The 18,595-nt window shown below is 40.7% G+C and overlaps 1 protein-coding gene and 1 non-coding gene across 2 annotated transcripts in view; one reads left to right on the top strand and one right to left on the bottom strand.

The window, feature by feature from the left end:
• LOC130328549 (uncharacterized) overlaps positions 1 to 18,595 on the bottom strand; it is a 48,419-nt gene that overhangs the window by 2,603 nt on the left and 27,221 nt on the right. The window contains exons 3-6 of the mRNA XM_056553470.1: positions 12,088 to 12,159; positions 11,918 to 11,995; positions 8,895 to 9,006; positions 7,016 to 7,120 (exon numbers count right to left, since the gene is read on the bottom strand). Of these exons, the coding sequence (XP_056409445.1) occupies positions 7,016 to 7,120; positions 8,895 to 9,006; positions 11,918 to 11,995; positions 12,088 to 12,159 (367 nt within the window). The remainder of the gene's footprint in view (positions 1 to 7,015; positions 7,121 to 8,894; positions 9,007 to 11,917; positions 11,996 to 12,087; positions 12,160 to 18,595) is intronic.
• On the top strand, positions 16,248 to 16,434 carry LOC130328558 (U2 spliceosomal RNA). Its single transcript, XR_008872505.1, has one exon. It is a non-coding gene; the product is annotated as a U2 spliceosomal RNA (small nuclear RNA).

The raw sequence follows: 18,595 nt of genomic DNA, 5'->3' as shown, positions 1-18,595 counted from the left end.
TTTTACCCGCAAATCACGCCAGAGGGAAACTTTGTAGGACATCAATTTTGAGGCAGGATGGTTGGACATCTGAGAGGGCACCTGACAGGGTAACACATCTTTATGCGTTGCCCTGTCCACTGTCTTGAAAAAATGGACACCAGATGCTATACTACTTATGATAAGTGGTCATCTGTTGTGGCGTCAATTGTGTCAATATTTATGCTTTAACCTATGTTCACTAGAGATGAGCGAACTTACAGTAAATTCGATTCGTCACGAAACTGTATAGCTGTTCTGTAGAGTAGTCAACAATAAACACAAATAAGATAGCTGTAGATGAGTCTTCTGAAAAATGAAAAGGAAAATGTCACATTGACATACAGACCAATACATCATTTTCCTAATTATGGTTTTGATCTATGTATCACAACTTGTTCCAAATTGAATGCATAGACACCTTATGGTGAACATTAGAGATGAGCGAACTTACAGTAAATTTGATTCGTCACAAACTTCTCGGCTCGGCAGTTGATGACTTTTCCTCAATAAATTAGTTCAGCTTTCAGGTGCTCCAGTGGTCTGGAAAAGGTGGATACAGTCCTAGGAGACTCTTTCCTAGGACTGTATCCACCTTTTCCAGCCCACCGGAGCACCTGAAGGCTGAACTAATTTACGCAGGAAAAGTCATCAACTGCCGAGCCGAGAAGTTTGTGACGAATCGAATTTACTGTAAGTTCGCTCATCTCTAATGTTCACCATAAGGTGTCTATGCATTCAATTTGGAACAAGTTGTGATACATAGATCAAAACCATAATTAGGAAAATAATGTATTGGTCTGTATGTCAATGTGACATTTTCCTTTTCATTTTTCAGAAGACTCATCTACAGCTATCTTATTTGTGTTTATTGTTGACTACTCTACAGAACAGCTATACAGGTTGGCATTTAATAATACATACATAATTGTATTATGTAATATAAACTAAATGTACATAAAAATTTTTTTTTGTTATAATCAATGTCTTAGCATTACATGTAGCTGGCACGGACGTCACTGTGCCAATGTAGTCGAAATAAAACGTAAAAATGAGTTTAGTAGCTGTGCTGGAGTCCCTCTATTTTCTGCCCAATATACCCTGTCGTCACAGCCCTGCTGTATGAGTGATATTTAGTGGGGTGGGGGTGAGTACTGAGTCATTCAGGGGCGCACTGCTTTACTTGAGTCCTCCGCTGTGGAACTCTTTTACCCTTGCAGTGCTGTTACAATATTAACCAAGTTTCAAGCGGAATGAAGGTTTGCCAGTATGTGCCTCTTGCTGGAAAATGCAGATGGTGGTGTTATTGGACTAGGTTCAGGGACCAATGCCACGATTTGGCTGGACAGCGGTGATGTTGTGATCAGTGGAGCGTGCTCTCAGTTCTCAAGTGAGACGGTAATGGCTTCGTAATTGCGTGTACTACTATGTGTATAATATTTTGGTATTGGTGTGTGCAGTCCTAGGCTACACACATTTATGGAAGCCACATCCCCATTTTCAAAAGCGATTAGTAGGGTTAACTTGTGATAAGTTGTCATTTGTTGTGTTATAAATTTTGTCTATTTAGGCTTAGTTCACCTATGGTGTCTATGTGTTAAATTTTTTAAAAGCTGTGCAACATAGATCAAAAATCTAAGTAATAAAATGATGTTTAGTTCTGTGTGTCAATGTGACATTATCCTTTTTTGATTTTTTTCAGAAGACTCATCAACAGCTCTTTTCTTTTGCTTTATTGTCTACTACTTATCAGAGCCGCTTTTCAGGTTTGCATAAAAATTTTACATAAAGTTATGTAATACATAAATATAGTGTGGGTGATTTTAGAACAACTTGTCCTGATGTGAAGCTGAAGAGTGTCCCATGGCAACCGTTCAGATCGCTTCTTTCATCAAAAAAGCTATATGATTGTTTGCTTTGGGCAACCCAACAACCTTTAGATACATAAATGTATTTCCTCTTCATGCCACACAGAGGTAATAAAGGGGCAATGAAATAGTAGGGTGAAAATTAGTAGTAGACATAGTGGCGGATCAAGGTGAAATAATATGGCACAGTGGTTAAAATCATATGGGGGGGTGGTTTTAGTAGATTACTAAAAGGCTCTCAGATATTCTACTGTATTTAAGGGTTTTATAGTTAATTACAATCTTCATTTAGTACATGACACTACTCTATAATTTATAAAGATTTTTTTAGCCTCTATGCACAATAGGGAACATCTTCCACTAATGGACACTATTTTATTCCACGTGATTCTGCACCATTCTTAGATTATAGTGGATACTATCTTATGCCTCAGTTCAATAATGTAATGCTCCCGCACTATCACAAAGGCTCAAAAGAAACACAAGCCATGATTCAACTCAAACGATAATAATTTGAAAAGATTTGTGTTCATCTTGTAAAAATATTTGAGTTAAAACAGGACACACTAAAGCAGTGTTTCACAATCAGTGTGCCACAAGCTGTTGCAAAAGTAAAACTCCCAGCAATCTCAGACATACAGAGGGTACACATACATGACAGCCAATGAAGTTTTGCAACAACCGGAGTAACCATATTTTGGATAAACAGTAATAAGTACAGGCCAAGTAAAAAAATGACAATTATTTAGAAAGCTTTGTAAAATTTTGGAAGGAGTTACATTACTGTACTAGTGAACTAACATATTAATCTTGTATTTATTATTTGAATGGTGCTTTTTCAATAAATATTATTTTTCAAATGTTCTCCTAGAAAATAGAAACATAATGTAATTTTAATATTTTTATATAGACATATTTAGTATTTATTTTAAAATCCATTATTCCATTTTCTTCTTTAGAAAATGCCGGGCTGCATTGTCAACGGTTGCAAGTCAAGGAGCGTAAAAGGCGACCATAATATCATCATGCATTCCTTCCCAAGAGAGAGGGATCGTATCATGGCATGGCTATTGGCTACAGATCAAGAGTTTCCCAAAATTGATGAACTGGTTGACCACATTCATCTCTCTAAAACGAACAATTATCGGCTCTGCTCAGCCCATTTTAAAACTACTGACTATACCTTTAATCCAAATACGGGAAAACAGAGGCTCACCCCCTTTGCCGTTCCTAGTATTTTCCCTACACAGGATATACAAGTTCAAGCTGCCGAGGCAGTTGAGGCTGAAATCCTGAATCCTCAAAAGAGGAAAAGATTGGATGAAGACGTAGCTTCAACCAATGGTTTAAAGCCAGGGGAAATGTGCCCAACCTGCCGAAATATTGTACCTCATGTTAACCCAACTGAAACGGAGCCACAAGCCTCAGAGATAACGAAAAAGGAAGCAGCAACTATATTTGACAGGAATTGGGGAACCGGAAATCAGTGTATACAAGTAAAACCTACAACTTTCTCTATAAAAATACAATGCAGAAGACTGGTTAAAAAAAAAACTTGAGAAAAAAAAATCAAGACAAAGCTTGGTATTTGGAAACCTGCCTTCGGAGCCATTGCAAGGTGCCAGTGTAATATTTTCGACTCCGAAAAAAAATATAGGACCAACTGGATCAGCAACTCTTAACAGTGTACCTGAGTTTCAAGAAAGTTGTAGAGCTAGACACGAACTACTACCTGCCACGCTTTTATCCGAATTGACAATTTCACCTATACAACCTATTGAAGACCCTGAAGTCACTGTTATTGTGGAGGAATCTACTCTGCATGCCCCTATATCTGTTTTAGAAGTAGATAAAAGTTTATCAACAATCACAACTCCAGTCTCAACAAATGAAAGTAGTTCAAGTGATGATGAGGGAGACTCAGTTCATTCAGATGATGAAGACTACGAAGAAGAGGACAGTCAGCATGTGCAAAGTGAAAAATTTGTAAATGTAAATGTACCACATCATGAAGAAAGAAAATTCATAGTTTATGAAAGCTATTTGGACACATTACTACACAAGATGCCTTGTACCTCTAATCCACCCTGCAACAAAAAAATACTAAGAGTGTATAAAAAAACAAAGGGATCATATATTTCAGTCTTTGCTGAATGTGAGGCCAAACATTTAAAACGCATATGGCAGAGCCAGCCCCGATTGGGAAAGAAACCAATTGGAAATTTACAGTTAGCTACTGCTATCATTACTAGTGGAAACACTTACATCAAAATCCAACAGTTCCTAAAAATATTAAATATTTTGGGAATTAGCCAGGCTACTTACTACCGTATCCCAAAAATATATATATTTCCTGCAATTGAAAACTCTTGGACAATTAATCAAAAATTAGAAATGGAAAAAATATCACAACATGCAGTATGTGTTGCTGGAGATGGACAATGTGATTCACCCGGGCACAGTGCAAAATATTGTATATACACATTGATGGATGTAGAAACTAACAACATTCAACAAATCGGTATTGGTTTATCCTCTGTTGCCCTTGAAAAAATAGCGTGCAAGAATGCCATGGAATTTCTACTGCAAAATAAAGTGGACATAGACATCATTTGCACTGACCGGCACGTATCCATCAAAAAAATGCTGCGTGAGGAATATAAAACAATTGGTCACCAGTTTGATGTCTGGCACTTAGCTAAATCTATTGGAAAAAAGCTACTTGCCGTCAGCAAAAAAAAACTGCCAAGATTTAGCAGAATGGATAGGACCAATTAAAAATCATTTATGGTGGAGTTCTAATACTTGTGAATGCAATCCAGATGAACTTGTAAACAGATGGAACTCTGTCTTGTACCATGTCACCAACGTTCATTTTTGGTAGGATGATAATGGTCAGGAATCATCTTGTCATCATGACCATCTCCCTGAGGACATTCAGTCCACCCGAAAATGGTTAAAAATACAAAGTGCCTGTTATGTTGAACTTGGAAAAATTGTCATGGATACAAGACTACAAAAAGACCTTAGACATCTTAGCAACTTTTGTCACACTGGAGATCTGGAAGTGTTTCATAGTTCACTAACAAAATACAGGCCTAAAAGACTTCATTTTAGTACAGACGGGGTGTATGCTCGAACACAGCTTGCTGCTCTTGACCATAATTATAATGTGAATAGAGTGCAAGCAGTTGTTACAAGAGAGACTGAAACTAGCGGACCTTTAGGCACACCGAGGTACAATCTTGCCTATTCAAAAGCCCGGAAAGAGTGGTTTGTACGATCAGTGTATGAGCCAACCACTCAGGAATTCGTCTCGAAAATCATGCAGGATGTAATGGAACTTGCCGATGGAAACATTTCCATAGACTGGACCTCTCGCCGGTCAACAATGGCTTCTAATATAGCACCAATTGAAAAACCAGACAAACAATCAATGGTTGAAAAACACCACTCAAGATTTTAATTTTTTACTTACATAGTTACATAGTTACATAGTTAGTACGGTCGAAAAAAGACATATGTCCATCAAGTTCAACCAGGGAATTAAGGGGTAGGGGTGTGGCGCGATATTGGGGAAGGGATGAGATTTTATATTTCTTCATAAGCATTAATCTTATTTTGTTCCAGGAATGTATCTAATCCTGTTTTAAAGCTGTTAATTGTTCCTGCTGTGACCAGTTCCTGAGGTAGACCGTTCCATACTTGTTTGTTATGTGCTATATACTTGTTTATGTGCTATATTGTTTAACATGCATATTCATGTATATTTTCATGAGTAAAAAATACTTTTTTTTATTAATGGTTTATTATTATAGTGTTGTTTATTAAAAAATATTATTACTACTTGTTTTTGTGAAATGTTTTCATTACAGAAAATAAATTTTAATCATCAATTGTTTAAAAAAAAACATAAATCAAAAATATTCAGTTTCTAAGGAACTAATATTTTTTTTATATGCCATATAAGACTACCTTTAAACAAGGTAAAATTTTATAGAAAACCGGGGGTTATCTCATACGCCAGGTGCTGCAGCTGGCCGAGATACAAGGAGTATGGATTATCTATTTTTCAGTTGGTATGTATTTTAAATTTCTGCTTTATATAGCAACTGACAAATAATATCTTCTCTACTTTGAATTGTTGCCATCTTGACTATTTATTCCACACACAATTCTTCACTGTTAAACATGCAAAACAAACACATTAGGATCCGCAATTATTTTACGTGGGCAACAGAGGGGTGTAGATGAGTGTACATGGGTAACAGAGGGGTGTACATGGGTGACAGAGGGGTGTAGAGGAGTGTATATGGTTTATAGAGGGGTGTAGAGGAGTGTACATGGTTTATAGAGGGGTGTAGAGGAGTGTACATGGTTTATAGAGGGGTGTAGAGGAGTGTACATGGGTAACAGAGGGGTGTAATTGGGTAACAGGGGTGTAGAGGAGTGTACATGGGTGACAGATGTGAATAGGGGGTAGACATGATTGACGGGGAGGGGGAACATGTGTGACAGTGAGGACAGGAGGATGAACATGGTGACACGGGTGTGGACGGGGGGGGGGGGGGTTGACAGTTGGGGTGGGTAGAGGGTGGACCTGGGTGACACCGCAGTGACGGTGGCACCGCAGGTATTACATCTTCTTCACCATGGCTCCATTTTTGCCTCACTGGGCCGCAAGGGGGAGGGGGACACTGTGCGCAGTTCGCACGCAGGCTTCCCTTCCACCCTGTGCCGTCAGTCATCAGCGAGCATGCCAGGGCTGGAAATAAAAAAATAAAAAAATCAACGGAAAAATAAACTCCAACAATGGGAAGTGTCAAATGGAATAGCAGTGTGCCGAGGGACCACGTTTGGGAAATGACTGGTGTAGACAGATTAAAATAGACAAAATAAAATAACCACCATAAAAATTTAAATAACTAATTAATATAATATAAATAACAAGATAAATAAACATAAAAAAATTGTAAACAATAAAAGTGCAATGTAAAACTGTAGTAACATGAAAAGTGCAGAAAGTAAGTGTCATAGTGAATCAAACATCAGCAGCCATGTCACTTGCTGGGTATTCATCAGGCCAGTGGAATCCAATATATTGCCCGTCAGGATCTGGAAATTCAGACCTAATAAAATTGACGACACATGATGGTATTGGCTTTCGTCGTTTAGGCCCAAGGATTCCATGGGCAAAACAAGAGTAGGATCTATATGCGGACTTGCGAATAACCCTACAAATAAAATAAGATTAAAATAGTTTAAAAATTATGAATAATTTACAGATATGTGGATTTAGATTCAAATTTCACAAACCTGGGCGAAGACTTATAAAGACCTACATCATGTTGTTACACTGACATGAGTTCATAAGGCTGTGGTGGAGCTAAAACCATGTGCTACCGTATCCCTGCCGTATGGTAAATCATTTCAATGAGCCGACCGGAGTGATCCTCAGTGAGGTTGGCTCATTTTTGTCCCGTATGCACTTTCAACCGTACCTAAAAAGGTGAAGTAAAACCATGGTCGACTATGGCTTTAGGTCTGTGGAAAAAGCGCATACAGGGCAAAAATGAGCCAACCATAATCGGCATTTCACTTCAGTTGGCTCATAGAAAGGAATTAACATACGGTTGCATATGGCAGGGATACGTGATCCCCCGGTTTTATCTCCCCCAGCCGTATACGCTAAAGTTTGTGTAAATGTCCTTTGAGATTGGTAAATTATTTGCACACAAAAAAATAAATAAAAAATAAAATGAATTGTAATAGCAACTGCAATTATGTTCATGTAAACACAGAGAAATGCTGATATGCACATTTTTAATTTTTCAAGTTTTATGAAAAGGTTAAAAAAAGAGAGTAATATTTAAAAACATAAAAAAAAAATGTTTCTAAAAAAGATATAAAAATTAATATACAATACAATATTATTACCTATTGCGATTTTTTTACAATTCTTTGGCACTTATCCATCCACTGAACTTTTTTCTTTAAATCTCAAGTTGACTAACTCCTCGTGTTGTAGAATACAAGTTAGTCCTTTATCAAAGTGGGGATTAAGAATATCCTCCTCCTGGCAGCAGATGCTCTCATTTCTTGTTGGCATAATTTTGCAATTTTGGCACTTGCACCAATGTGTATTCCCAATTCTTGGATCATTATAGTTCAATGTGGTTCAATGTGGATAAATGTAAAGTTATGCATCTGGGTACTAATAACCTGCATGCGTCGTATGTCTTAGGGGGGATTAAACTGGCAGAGTCACTGGTAGAGAAGGATCTGGGTGTACTTGTAGATCACAGACTACAGAATAGCATGAAATGTCAGGCTGCTGCTTCCAAAGCCGGCAGGATATTGTCATGTATCAAAAGAGGCATGGACTCAAGGGACAGGGACATAATACTCCCCCTTTATAAAGCATTGGTACGGCCTCACCTGGAATATGCTGTTCAGTTTTGGGCACCTGTCCATAAAAGGGACACTGCGGAGTTGGAAAGGGTGCAGAGACGCGCGACTAAACTAATATGGGGCATGGATCATCTTAGCTATGAGGAGCGATTAAAGGAGTTACAATTGTTTAGTCTTGAGAAGAGACGTTTAAGGGGGGATATGATAAACGTATATAAGTATATTAATGGCCCATACAAAAAATATGGAGAAAAACTGTTCCAGGTTAAACCCCCCAAAGGACGAGGGGGCACTCCCTCCGTCTGGAGAAGAAAAAGTTTAGTCTCAAGGGGCGACACGCCTTCTTTACCGTGAGGACTGTGAATTTATGGAATGGTCTACCTCAGGAACTGGTCACAGCAGGAACAATTAAGAGCTTTGAAACAGGATTAGATACATTCCTGGAACAAAATAACATTAATGCTTATGAAGAAATATAAAATCCCATCCCTTCCCCAATATCGCGCCACACCCCTACCCCTTAATTCCCTGGTTGAACTTGATGGACATATGTCTTTTTTCGACCGTACTAACTATGTAACTATGTAACTATGTCACCTGGGATGTCATTGATGCTTGGCCACTCTGGGTCGTTTTGGAAAGAGTGCTCATGTAGCTCGCCATGTAGTTCTGCCTTTTTTCTTAGTCTTTCCAGAAGAGCTTTTCGTTTCTAAAAATGAATACAAAAAGATAAAAAATTGTATACAATAAAAAAATGTAATCCTCTTGAACAATATATTAAATGGACATAGGGGTGTCACAAAAAAATTTGGGGACCACTTACAGTAGCCCTATGGGGGACTGTTTTATCCAAACCCACCAGTTCCTGCTAAAATGTTTGTCCAATGCATCAAGCTACAGACAAAAAAGGAAAGTACAGAAATTTAGGAATAAATTAACCCATTAAACATTATCATTTTGGTGAGTCAGAATACCATTGGAGGCTGAGTATGAAGTCAGCCTCCATGGTCTATTGTTGGTGTATAGGAATGAATGGGCTAGATCTATAACATTGAGATTTTTTGCCCATTGAATTCAATGGCCCATTGTGGTCTATGGAGATCCTGTGTCAAATGAAGTAGGAAACTAAACAGCAGGGTACTGGTAGTAATATGTATGGGAGACCCTGGTGTGGGTTCAATTCCTGGGTTCAGCTCAAGTTGTGTGATTATTCTTTAATTAGGTTTGACAGATATAGGTCAATTGATACTTTGAACCGTGGAAACTAGGTTGATTGGATACCATAAATGGGCAACTAGGTTAATTGAAAAAGGAGGTAATGTGTTGTATTCAATTGACCTAGTTCACAAAAGTTCAAACTAATATGAGTATAATCACAGAACTCTATGGGGGAGATTCATCAAAACCAGTGTAGAGGAAGAGTTGTGCAGTTGCCCATAGCAACCAATTGGATTGCTTCTTTCATTTTTTAGAACGTGAAAGAGACTGAATATGGGGAGTGAAAGACAGATCAGAGTCAAGTATAACTCCAAGACAGCAAGCCTTCTGCCCGGGAGTTATGGTAGTACCACATACCGAGATGGAAATGTCAGGGTTAGGTACAGTATCAGTTGATGGAGAAAAGACAAGAAGTTCTGTTTTAGAAAGATTTAGTTTCAGATATAAAGAGGACATGATGTCTGAGACGGCAGAGAGACAGTCACTGATATTCTGTAGGAGTGCAGGGGTGATGTTGGAGGAGGAGGTATAAAGTTGGATGTCATCAGCGTAGAGGTGGTACTGGAAACCAAATCCACTGATTGTTTTTCCAATGGGGGATGTGTAGAGTGAAAAGAGTAGAGGACTTAGGACCGATCCCTGGGGAACCCCGACAGCAGAGGGAAGAGGAGAAGAAGTAGAGCCAGAAAACGAGACGCTAAAGAAGCGGCCAGAGAGATAGGAGGAAAACCAGGCGAGAGCAGAGTCCTTGAGACCGATGGAGCGGAGACTACTGAGGAGGAGTTGATGATTCACAGTGTCAAAAGCCGCAGACAGGTCCAAGAGAATCAGTAAAGAGAAATTGCCATTTGATTTGGCCATCAGAAGATCGTCAGTGACTTTGGTTAGGGCCGTTTCTGTGAATGGAGTGAATGGAGCGGAAACCAGACTGTAAGGGGTCAAGGAGAGAGTTCTCGGAGAGATAGCGGATAAGGCGGGAGTAGACCAAGCATTCCAGGAGTTTGGAGATAAAGGGGAGATTTGAGACGGGTCGATAGTTGGCTGCACAGGAAGGGTCCAGAGATGGTTTTTTCAATAGTGGGGTTATGATAGAGTGTTTGAAGGAGGAGGGAAAGACCCCAGAAGAGAGGGAGAGGTTAAAGATTTTAGTTAGGTGACAGCTGATAGCAGGAGAGAGAGACTGGATGAGGTGTAAAGGCATGGGGTCACTAGAGCAGGTAGTGGGGCGGGCGGAGGAGAGGAGCTTGGAAACCTCATCCTCCATCACTCTCAGTTTTTGAGCCTGTAATGAAGAGGAGACGTGGCTGGGAATTGGATCAGAACTTTTAGGGGACTGGGAGAGGATTTCATCACGAATTTCATCGATTTTAGTTTTGAAGTATTTGGCCAGGTCTTCAGCACAGAGATCAGTGATTGGGGTCTGTACTTTAGGCCGAAGGAAAGAGTTGAACGTGTCAAAAAGGTGTTTTGGGTTGTTAGACAGAGAGGAGATGAGGGAGGTAAAATATGTTTGTTTGGCAAGGTGAAGAGCGGAGTAATAGGATTTAAGCATGAATTTATAGTGCAGATAGTCTGAAGAAGTCTTAGTTTTCCTCCAGAGACGTTCAGCACACCTAGAGCATCGCCTGAGAAAGCGGGTTGTTAGCGTGTGCCAGGGTTGCTGCCGTCTGTGTCGGGAGATTCGTGTTTTAGAGGGTGCCATTTGATCCAGGGTAGACTTTAGGGTGTCATGGTAATGTTTGGCTGCTAGATTAGGGCAGGAGAAAGAAGAGATTGGTGATAGTGAAGATTGTAGAAGATAGATGTAGCCAAGTGGTCTTCAAACTGTGGCCCTCCAGATGTTGCAAAACTAAAACCCCCAGCATGCCTGGACTGTGAGTGAGTTGTAGTTTTGCGACATCTGGAGGGCCACTGTTTGAACAACACTGATCTAGCCCATTCATTCCTATACACCAACAAATTAACCCATTAAACATTTGAGGTTTGTTTAGTCAAAATACCATTGGAGGCTGAGTATGAAGTCAGCCTCCAGGGTTTATTGTTGGTGTATAGGAATGAATGGGCTAGATCTATAATATTGAGATTTTTTGCCCATTGAATTCAATGGCCCATTGTGGTCTATGGAGATCCTGTGTCAAATGAAGTAGGAAGCTAAACAGCAGGGTACTGGAAGTCAGCCTCCAGTGTCTATTTTTGGTGGATAGGAATGAATGGGCTAGATCTAAAACATTATTTTATTTTATTTTTTTTATTTTGCGCATTGTGGTCTATGGAGATCTTTTGTCAAACGGGGTAGAAAGCTAAACATCAGGGCGCTGTTAGTAATGTGTAGGTTAGACCCTGGTGTGGGTTCAATTACAGTGTTCAAATGATCTTCAAGTGTAGCTTGTTGATATGCTTACCGGCGTTATTTCATGTATTGTTGCAGCTGTTTCCTCCTCACTGTCACTTTCCGTCTCCTGTTGAATACTATAATCTTCCTATTTAAAAAAAAAAAAAGTGAATTAATATAATAATAAGTATTAAAAAAAAATTATATATATATATATATATAATAAAGAATATTAATTACCTCATCAGAAGATTCTTCAGGATTATATTCTTCATCCCTTTCCTCCTCTGCAGCATATGAATATCCAGTTGCCTTTAGTAAATAGATTAATAGAGTATGTAATAGCCTAAAGCAAAATTCTCCATTACTTGGTTTTGGTCTTGTTGAGATAACATGTTAGTGGCTATCATCCTTTTTCAGTACAATAATCAATTATACAAGGTTTAATAATACTCTGCACATTGTATTTATAGCGACAGCAAGCTAGGGCTGCTCAATATCATATTTTGAGCCTGCATGCTATGCACGCTCAGCTAAGCAAACTCATTATCATGTATTGAGTGTGCATGTTATGCACACTCAGCTATGCAGGCTCATTATCATGTACTGACTGTGCAGGCTATGCACGCTCAACATCAGGTATTGATCAGATAAGCACGCTAATTATTATGTATTGAGTGTGCATGCTATGCACTCTCATTATGATGTATTGAGCCTGCATGCTATGCACGCTCATTATAATGTATTGAGTGTGTAGGATATACATGTTCAATATCATGTATTGAGCATGCATGCTATGCACACTCATATATTAACGTTCATTATTATGTATTGAGTATGCATCCTATGGATGCTCAATGTAATATATTGAACATGCATGCTACACACTTTCATTATGATGTATTGAGCCTGCATGCTATGCATGCTCATTATCATGTATTGAGTGTTTATGCCATGCACGCTCAATATCATGTATTGATTGTGCATGCTATGCACGCTCAATATCATGTATTGACTGTGGATGCTATGCATGCTCAATAACATGTATTGAGCATGCATGCTATGCACGCTCATATATTCACATTCATTATCATGTATTGAGTGTGTATGCTATGCATGCTCAATATCATGTATTGACTGTGCATGCTATGCACGCTCATATATTCATGTTCATTATTATATATTGAGCATCCATGCTATGCACTCTCATTATGATGTATTGAGCCTGTATGCTATGCATGCTCAATATCATTTTTGAGTGTGTATGCTATGCATGCTCAATATCATTTATTGAAAATGTATGCTATGCATGCTCATTATCATGTATTGATTGTGTATGCTTTGCATGCTCAATTTCATGTATTGAACATGCAGGCTATGCACGCTCAAAATATTCACGTTAATTATGTATTGAGTGTGCATGCTATGCATGCAAAATATCATTTATTGAGCATGCATGCTACACACTTTCATTACGATGTATTGAGCCTGCATGCTATGCATGCTCATTATCATGTATTGAGTGTTTATGCCATGCACGCTCAATATCATGTATTGATTGTGCATGCTATGCATGCTCAATATCATGTATTGACTGTGGATGCTATGCATGCTCAATAACATGTATTGAGCATGCATGCTATGCACGCTCATATATTCACGTTCATTATCATGTATTGAGTGTGTATGCTATGCATGCTCAATATAATGTATTGAGCATGCATGCTATGCACACTCATATATTAACGTTCATTATTATATATTGAGTATGCATCCTATGGATGCTCAATGTATGCTACACATACATGCTACACACTTTCATTACAATGTATTGAGCCTGCATGCTATGCACGCTCATTATCATGTATTGAGTGTGTATGTTATGCATGCTCAATATCATATACTTACTGTGCATGCTATGCATGCTCAATATCATGTATTGAACATGCAGGCTATGTACGCTCAAAATATTCATGTTTATTATTATGTATTGAGTGTGCATGCTATGGATGCTCAATATCAGGTATTGAGCATGCATGCTATGCACTCTCATTATCATGTTTTGAGCCTGCATGCTATGCACGCTCATTATCATATATTGAGTGTGGATGGTATGCACGGTAAATTTCTGATTTTGGACTCATTTGGGACTTTGGATCACTATCTATATTGTAGTGCTGTGGTTTTATTGAGTAACACCGGATCACTCCAGTATAGATGGTGAGCAAAAAAAGCGCATTTATTCCATTGGGGGGAGGTTATGGTGTTATGTGCAATACAGTCAAGATGGGGATATAAATTGTGAATTCATTCCATCAATAAATATGCACAATTTTTGAATGGAATAAAATCTTTTTTTTTAATCACCACCTATCCTGAATTGCTGCGGTGTTCCTAATGCAATAAAATATGCAATCAGTGAGCACATGTACACGATAAAACCGCAGCAATGCAGTATAGGTCAGTGGTCCCCAAACTGTGGCCCTCCAGATGTTGCAAAACTACAATTCCCAGCATGCCTGGACAGCCGTTGGCTGTCCAGGCATGCTGGGAGTTGTAGTTTTGCAACATCTGGAGGGCCACAGTTTGGGGACCACTGGTATAGATAGTGAAAAAAAAGAGATTTTATTCCATTACAAAAATGATGCATCATTTTTGAATGGGATAAAATCTCCATTATTGACACCATTTATAATGCACTGCTGGCTGCAGCTATTCATTTGGGAGTGCAGCTTTATATGAAAAAATAAATAAATAAATTCACAAAGCTGCAATCCCCAATGAATGGCTGCAGCCAGCAGTGCATTATAAATGGTGTCAATAATGGAGATTTTATCCCATTCAAAAATGATGCATCATTTTTGATTGGGATAAAATCACTATTATTCACACCATTTATAATGCACTGCGGTCTGCAGTCATTCATTGGGGATTGCAGCTTTGTGAAATTTTATTTTTATTGTTTTGGGCATATAATCAATTGTACTACCCACCATTTTGATATTATAAATTCCCTCAGGGCACAGTACAGCAGCTCCGTTCTCAGACTCTCCTCCTCTCTGAATGGTACGTGCAAAACTAAACAGAAAGGAGGAGACTCAGAGGCTGCCATCCCTCCCAGCCTGTATGCGCGCCTGTATGCGCGCTCCCGACATTGAGCGCAGAATACAGCAAGATGGGCGGAAGTGGTGGCCGGCGAGGCTTCAGATGACGTCACGCCGGCCCGCCCGCCGACTTCCTGCAATCGTGAGACTGCTCAACTCTGAGCTACCGAAGAGGAGTGGAAAAAGGTATTGTTCTAATGTTTTAAGAGGATAAAAAAAAAACAGGGATAGATGTAGACAGTGTGAGGGAAAGATGGGGAGGGGGAATATGGACATTTTAGTTGAGGATAGCTACTCTTTAAGAGCACATACCTCAGCTCTTCAATAAAATATTTTTTTTTATATATCTATATCTATATATATATATATATATATATATATATATATATATATATATATAGTATTTATCGGCGTATAACACGCACTTTTTAGGCTAAAATTTTCAGCCTAAATTCTATGTGCGTGTTATACGCCGATACACCCCCAGGAAAGGCAGGGGGAGAAAGGCCGTCGCTGCCCGCTTCTCTCCCCCTGCCTTACCTGGGGTCTAGAGCCCTGCTGCCGGCCCTTCTCACCCCCTGGCTATCGGCGCCGCTGCCCGTTCTGTCCCCCTGACTAACGGTGCCGGCGCCGATAGCCAGGGGGAGAGAAGCGGCGCCGACAGCCAGGGGGAGAGAAGGGGCAGCGGCACCCATTGCCGGCGCCGCTGCCCCGTTGCCTCCCCCCATCCCCGGTGGCATAATTACCTGTTGCTATGCGCTGCACGGCGCGGCGCACTGACGTCATGCGCCGCGCCGTGCATAGCAATGACGCAGGGGACGCGCGCCGGAGGCCTGCAGCAGCGCGGACCCGACCCAGGTAATTTTGCCACCGGAGATGGGGGGAGGCAACAGGGCAGCGGCGCCGGCAATGGGTGCCGCTGCCCCTTCTCTCCCCCTGGCTGTCGGCGCCGATAACCAGGGGGTGAGAAGGGCCGACAGCAGCGCTCTAGACCCCAGGAAAGGCAGGGGGAGAGAAGCGGGCAGCGACGGCCTCTCTCCCCCTGCCTTTCCTGGGGGTTTATCGGGGTATACACGCGCACACACGCACCCTCATTTTACCATGGATATTTGGGTAAAAAACTTTTTTTACCCAAATATCCTTGGTAAAATGAGGGTGCATGTTATAGGCCGGTGCGTGGTATACCCCGATAAATACGGTATATATATATAGATAGATAGATAGATAGATAGATAGATAGATAGATAAAAAAAAGTCAGTTCTGTTATGGTGAATATATTTATTGTGTGATTGACAATTGATTGGTAATAAAGGTTTTTTCAATCAAAAATCTGTTCTTATCAGTTTAATATCTGATACGTCCCCTATCTGGGGACCATAAATTAAATGGATTTTTGAGAATGGGAGCCGATTTGGAAACTTGCTTCCGTCGCCCAATGCATTGACCCGATATGGCAGTATCTTCGGGTACAGTGCACCACCCCATTCCAGTGTTAAAAAAGACAGATTCTTATTTAATCCTCTGTGGGTGCTGCTGCAGCTGTTGCCTGCCTTGTCATGTCTGTCAGTCTGGCTGCAGAAGGTGCCGCTGCTGTCCAGACCCAGTACTGCTGAATGGCCTCCTTAATTGGATAAGCTCATCGTGTCCTCACAAAAAAAAAAAAGAGTTCCACAATTAGAGACCACAATAATGAGTTGCACTGACTGGTTTATGAACGTCTATCCATTTGGCATTTTACTGACCATGTTTGCACACTGATTGATGTCATAAAAACTAAAAAATTAATAATAATACTAATCTAGCACACCTGTGCAGGTTTGACATGACATGATACGTAGCTGTCTTGCAGGTGGTGCTGAATCCTGTTAAATGATGTGAGGGTCTCATGGTTATTCACAAGGGTGCGTCATTGCTGTTGCTTGACCATGCATTGGTTCTGTGGTCAGTGAATGATAAAAACAAAATTTGCCATCCATTGATTGATGAGAAATCAGCCATGAGGCATTTGTTTTTAGAAACTGCTGCTCACAACCAATGTTGCAATGGAGTGTCTCCATCTGCTGGTGGTATTGGATAAGCATTAGTGCTATGATGGGGTCTGAAGAAGAAGAAGAAGATGGAAAAAAATTAATAAAAAAAAAGAAAGAAAGAGAGAGAGACTGACTGAGTGAGTGAGTAAGAGAGAGAGTGAGTGAGTGATTGAGTGAGTAATTGAGTGAGTGAGAGAGAGAACAAATGAATTAAAGTGAGTGAGTGAGTGAGAATGAATGAAAGTCTGAATGACAGAAAGAAAAAAGTATGAAGAAAGAAGTATGAAGAAAATAAAATGTATATGGAGTTGCAAACATGAGGGCAATCTACAAAGCTGTTGAGGCTGGTCCTCATGGGAGGATTGTTGCACCCAGGACCTTTAGTTCTATTAAATGTCATTCAATGCCACTGCCAGGTGTAAACAGCGGAAGAACCAGAAGCACCAACAGCACGACCATGGGTTGTCAGATTACCCTGATTCAGCAAAGAGTCCAAAAGGATGCAGGTGAATACTGTTTATTTTCAGTTTCTCGTTACAGTTGGTTTGATTCCGTGTCCGGACAGCCAGGGAGGTGGCTGCAGGCAACAAAGGTAGGCGTGTTGTTTTCATATGCAGATCTTAACCCCTTAAGGATGGAGAGCGTGCCCATACGCCCCCGTTTCAAAGTCCTTAAGGACTGAGGGTGTATGGATACGCCCGTGGGAATTTCGGTCCCCGCCGCTAGCCGTCGGGGACCGGACCGAGATGCCTGCTGAAATCTTTCAGCAGGCATCCTGTGAAAATGCCTAGGAGGGTCCTGAGAACCCCCCATGTCGGCCATGGCGGCAAATCGACGTTTGTGGCAATTCCGGGCTGATCGGATCTCTGATGACCCGATTGCCCGGAAAATAGGGATGAAAGGATTTGTCAGTGACAGCCCCAATCCTCCTAAGGGATAGGAGCGAGGTGGCAGTGGTGCCATCCCCCCCTATCCCCTGCCATTAGTAATGACTACTGACCAATGGAAGTTAAAGGCGGAGGGGTTACCATGGAAATTCCCCGCTCTGCCCGCCCCTGGATGTCAGGCAGAGAGGGGGGGGGGGGGAGAAGATGGTGGTGGTACCTGGGGGTTTTCCCCCCCCTCCATGCGAATGTACAGGGTACATTCACAAGGGGCGGGGGTTTACAGTTAGTCTCTCGCTGCAAGCTAGAGATGCAGGAAATTTTCTGCTGCAGCTCAAACTCCCAGCAGGAAACTCGCTGTAATCCCCCAGCAGTCTGAATGTACCCTAAAAACACTACCTATAAACATACCCCTACACAGTCCCCCCCCCCCCCCAATAAAAATGAGAAACCTCTGGTATGGCACGGTTTCTAAAACGTAGTCTCCAGCTGTTGCAAAACAACAACTCCCAGTATTGCCAGACAGCCATTGACTGTCCAGGCATGCTGGGAGTTTTGCAACAGCTGGAGGCACTCTGTTTGCGAAACACTGCCATAGGGTAATTTTGGTATCCGAGGCAAGTCTAACTCTTGCATCCGTAATTTAGGCCTTAAATGCGCATGGCGCTCTCTCACTTTACCGTACTCGGTAAAAATTGCCCAACAAATTTTGGGGGGCTTTTTCTCCTT

The sequence above is a fragment of the Hyla sarda genome, unplaced genomic scaffold (assembly GCF_029499605.1).
Source record: "Hyla sarda isolate aHylSar1 unplaced genomic scaffold, aHylSar1.hap1 scaffold_31, whole genome shotgun sequence".
Lineage (NCBI taxonomy): Eukaryota > Metazoa > Chordata > Amphibia > Anura > Hylidae > Hyla > Hyla sarda.
The sequence above is the reverse complement of the archived record's forward strand: the minus strand, read 5'-3'. Positions and strand labels throughout refer to the sequence as shown.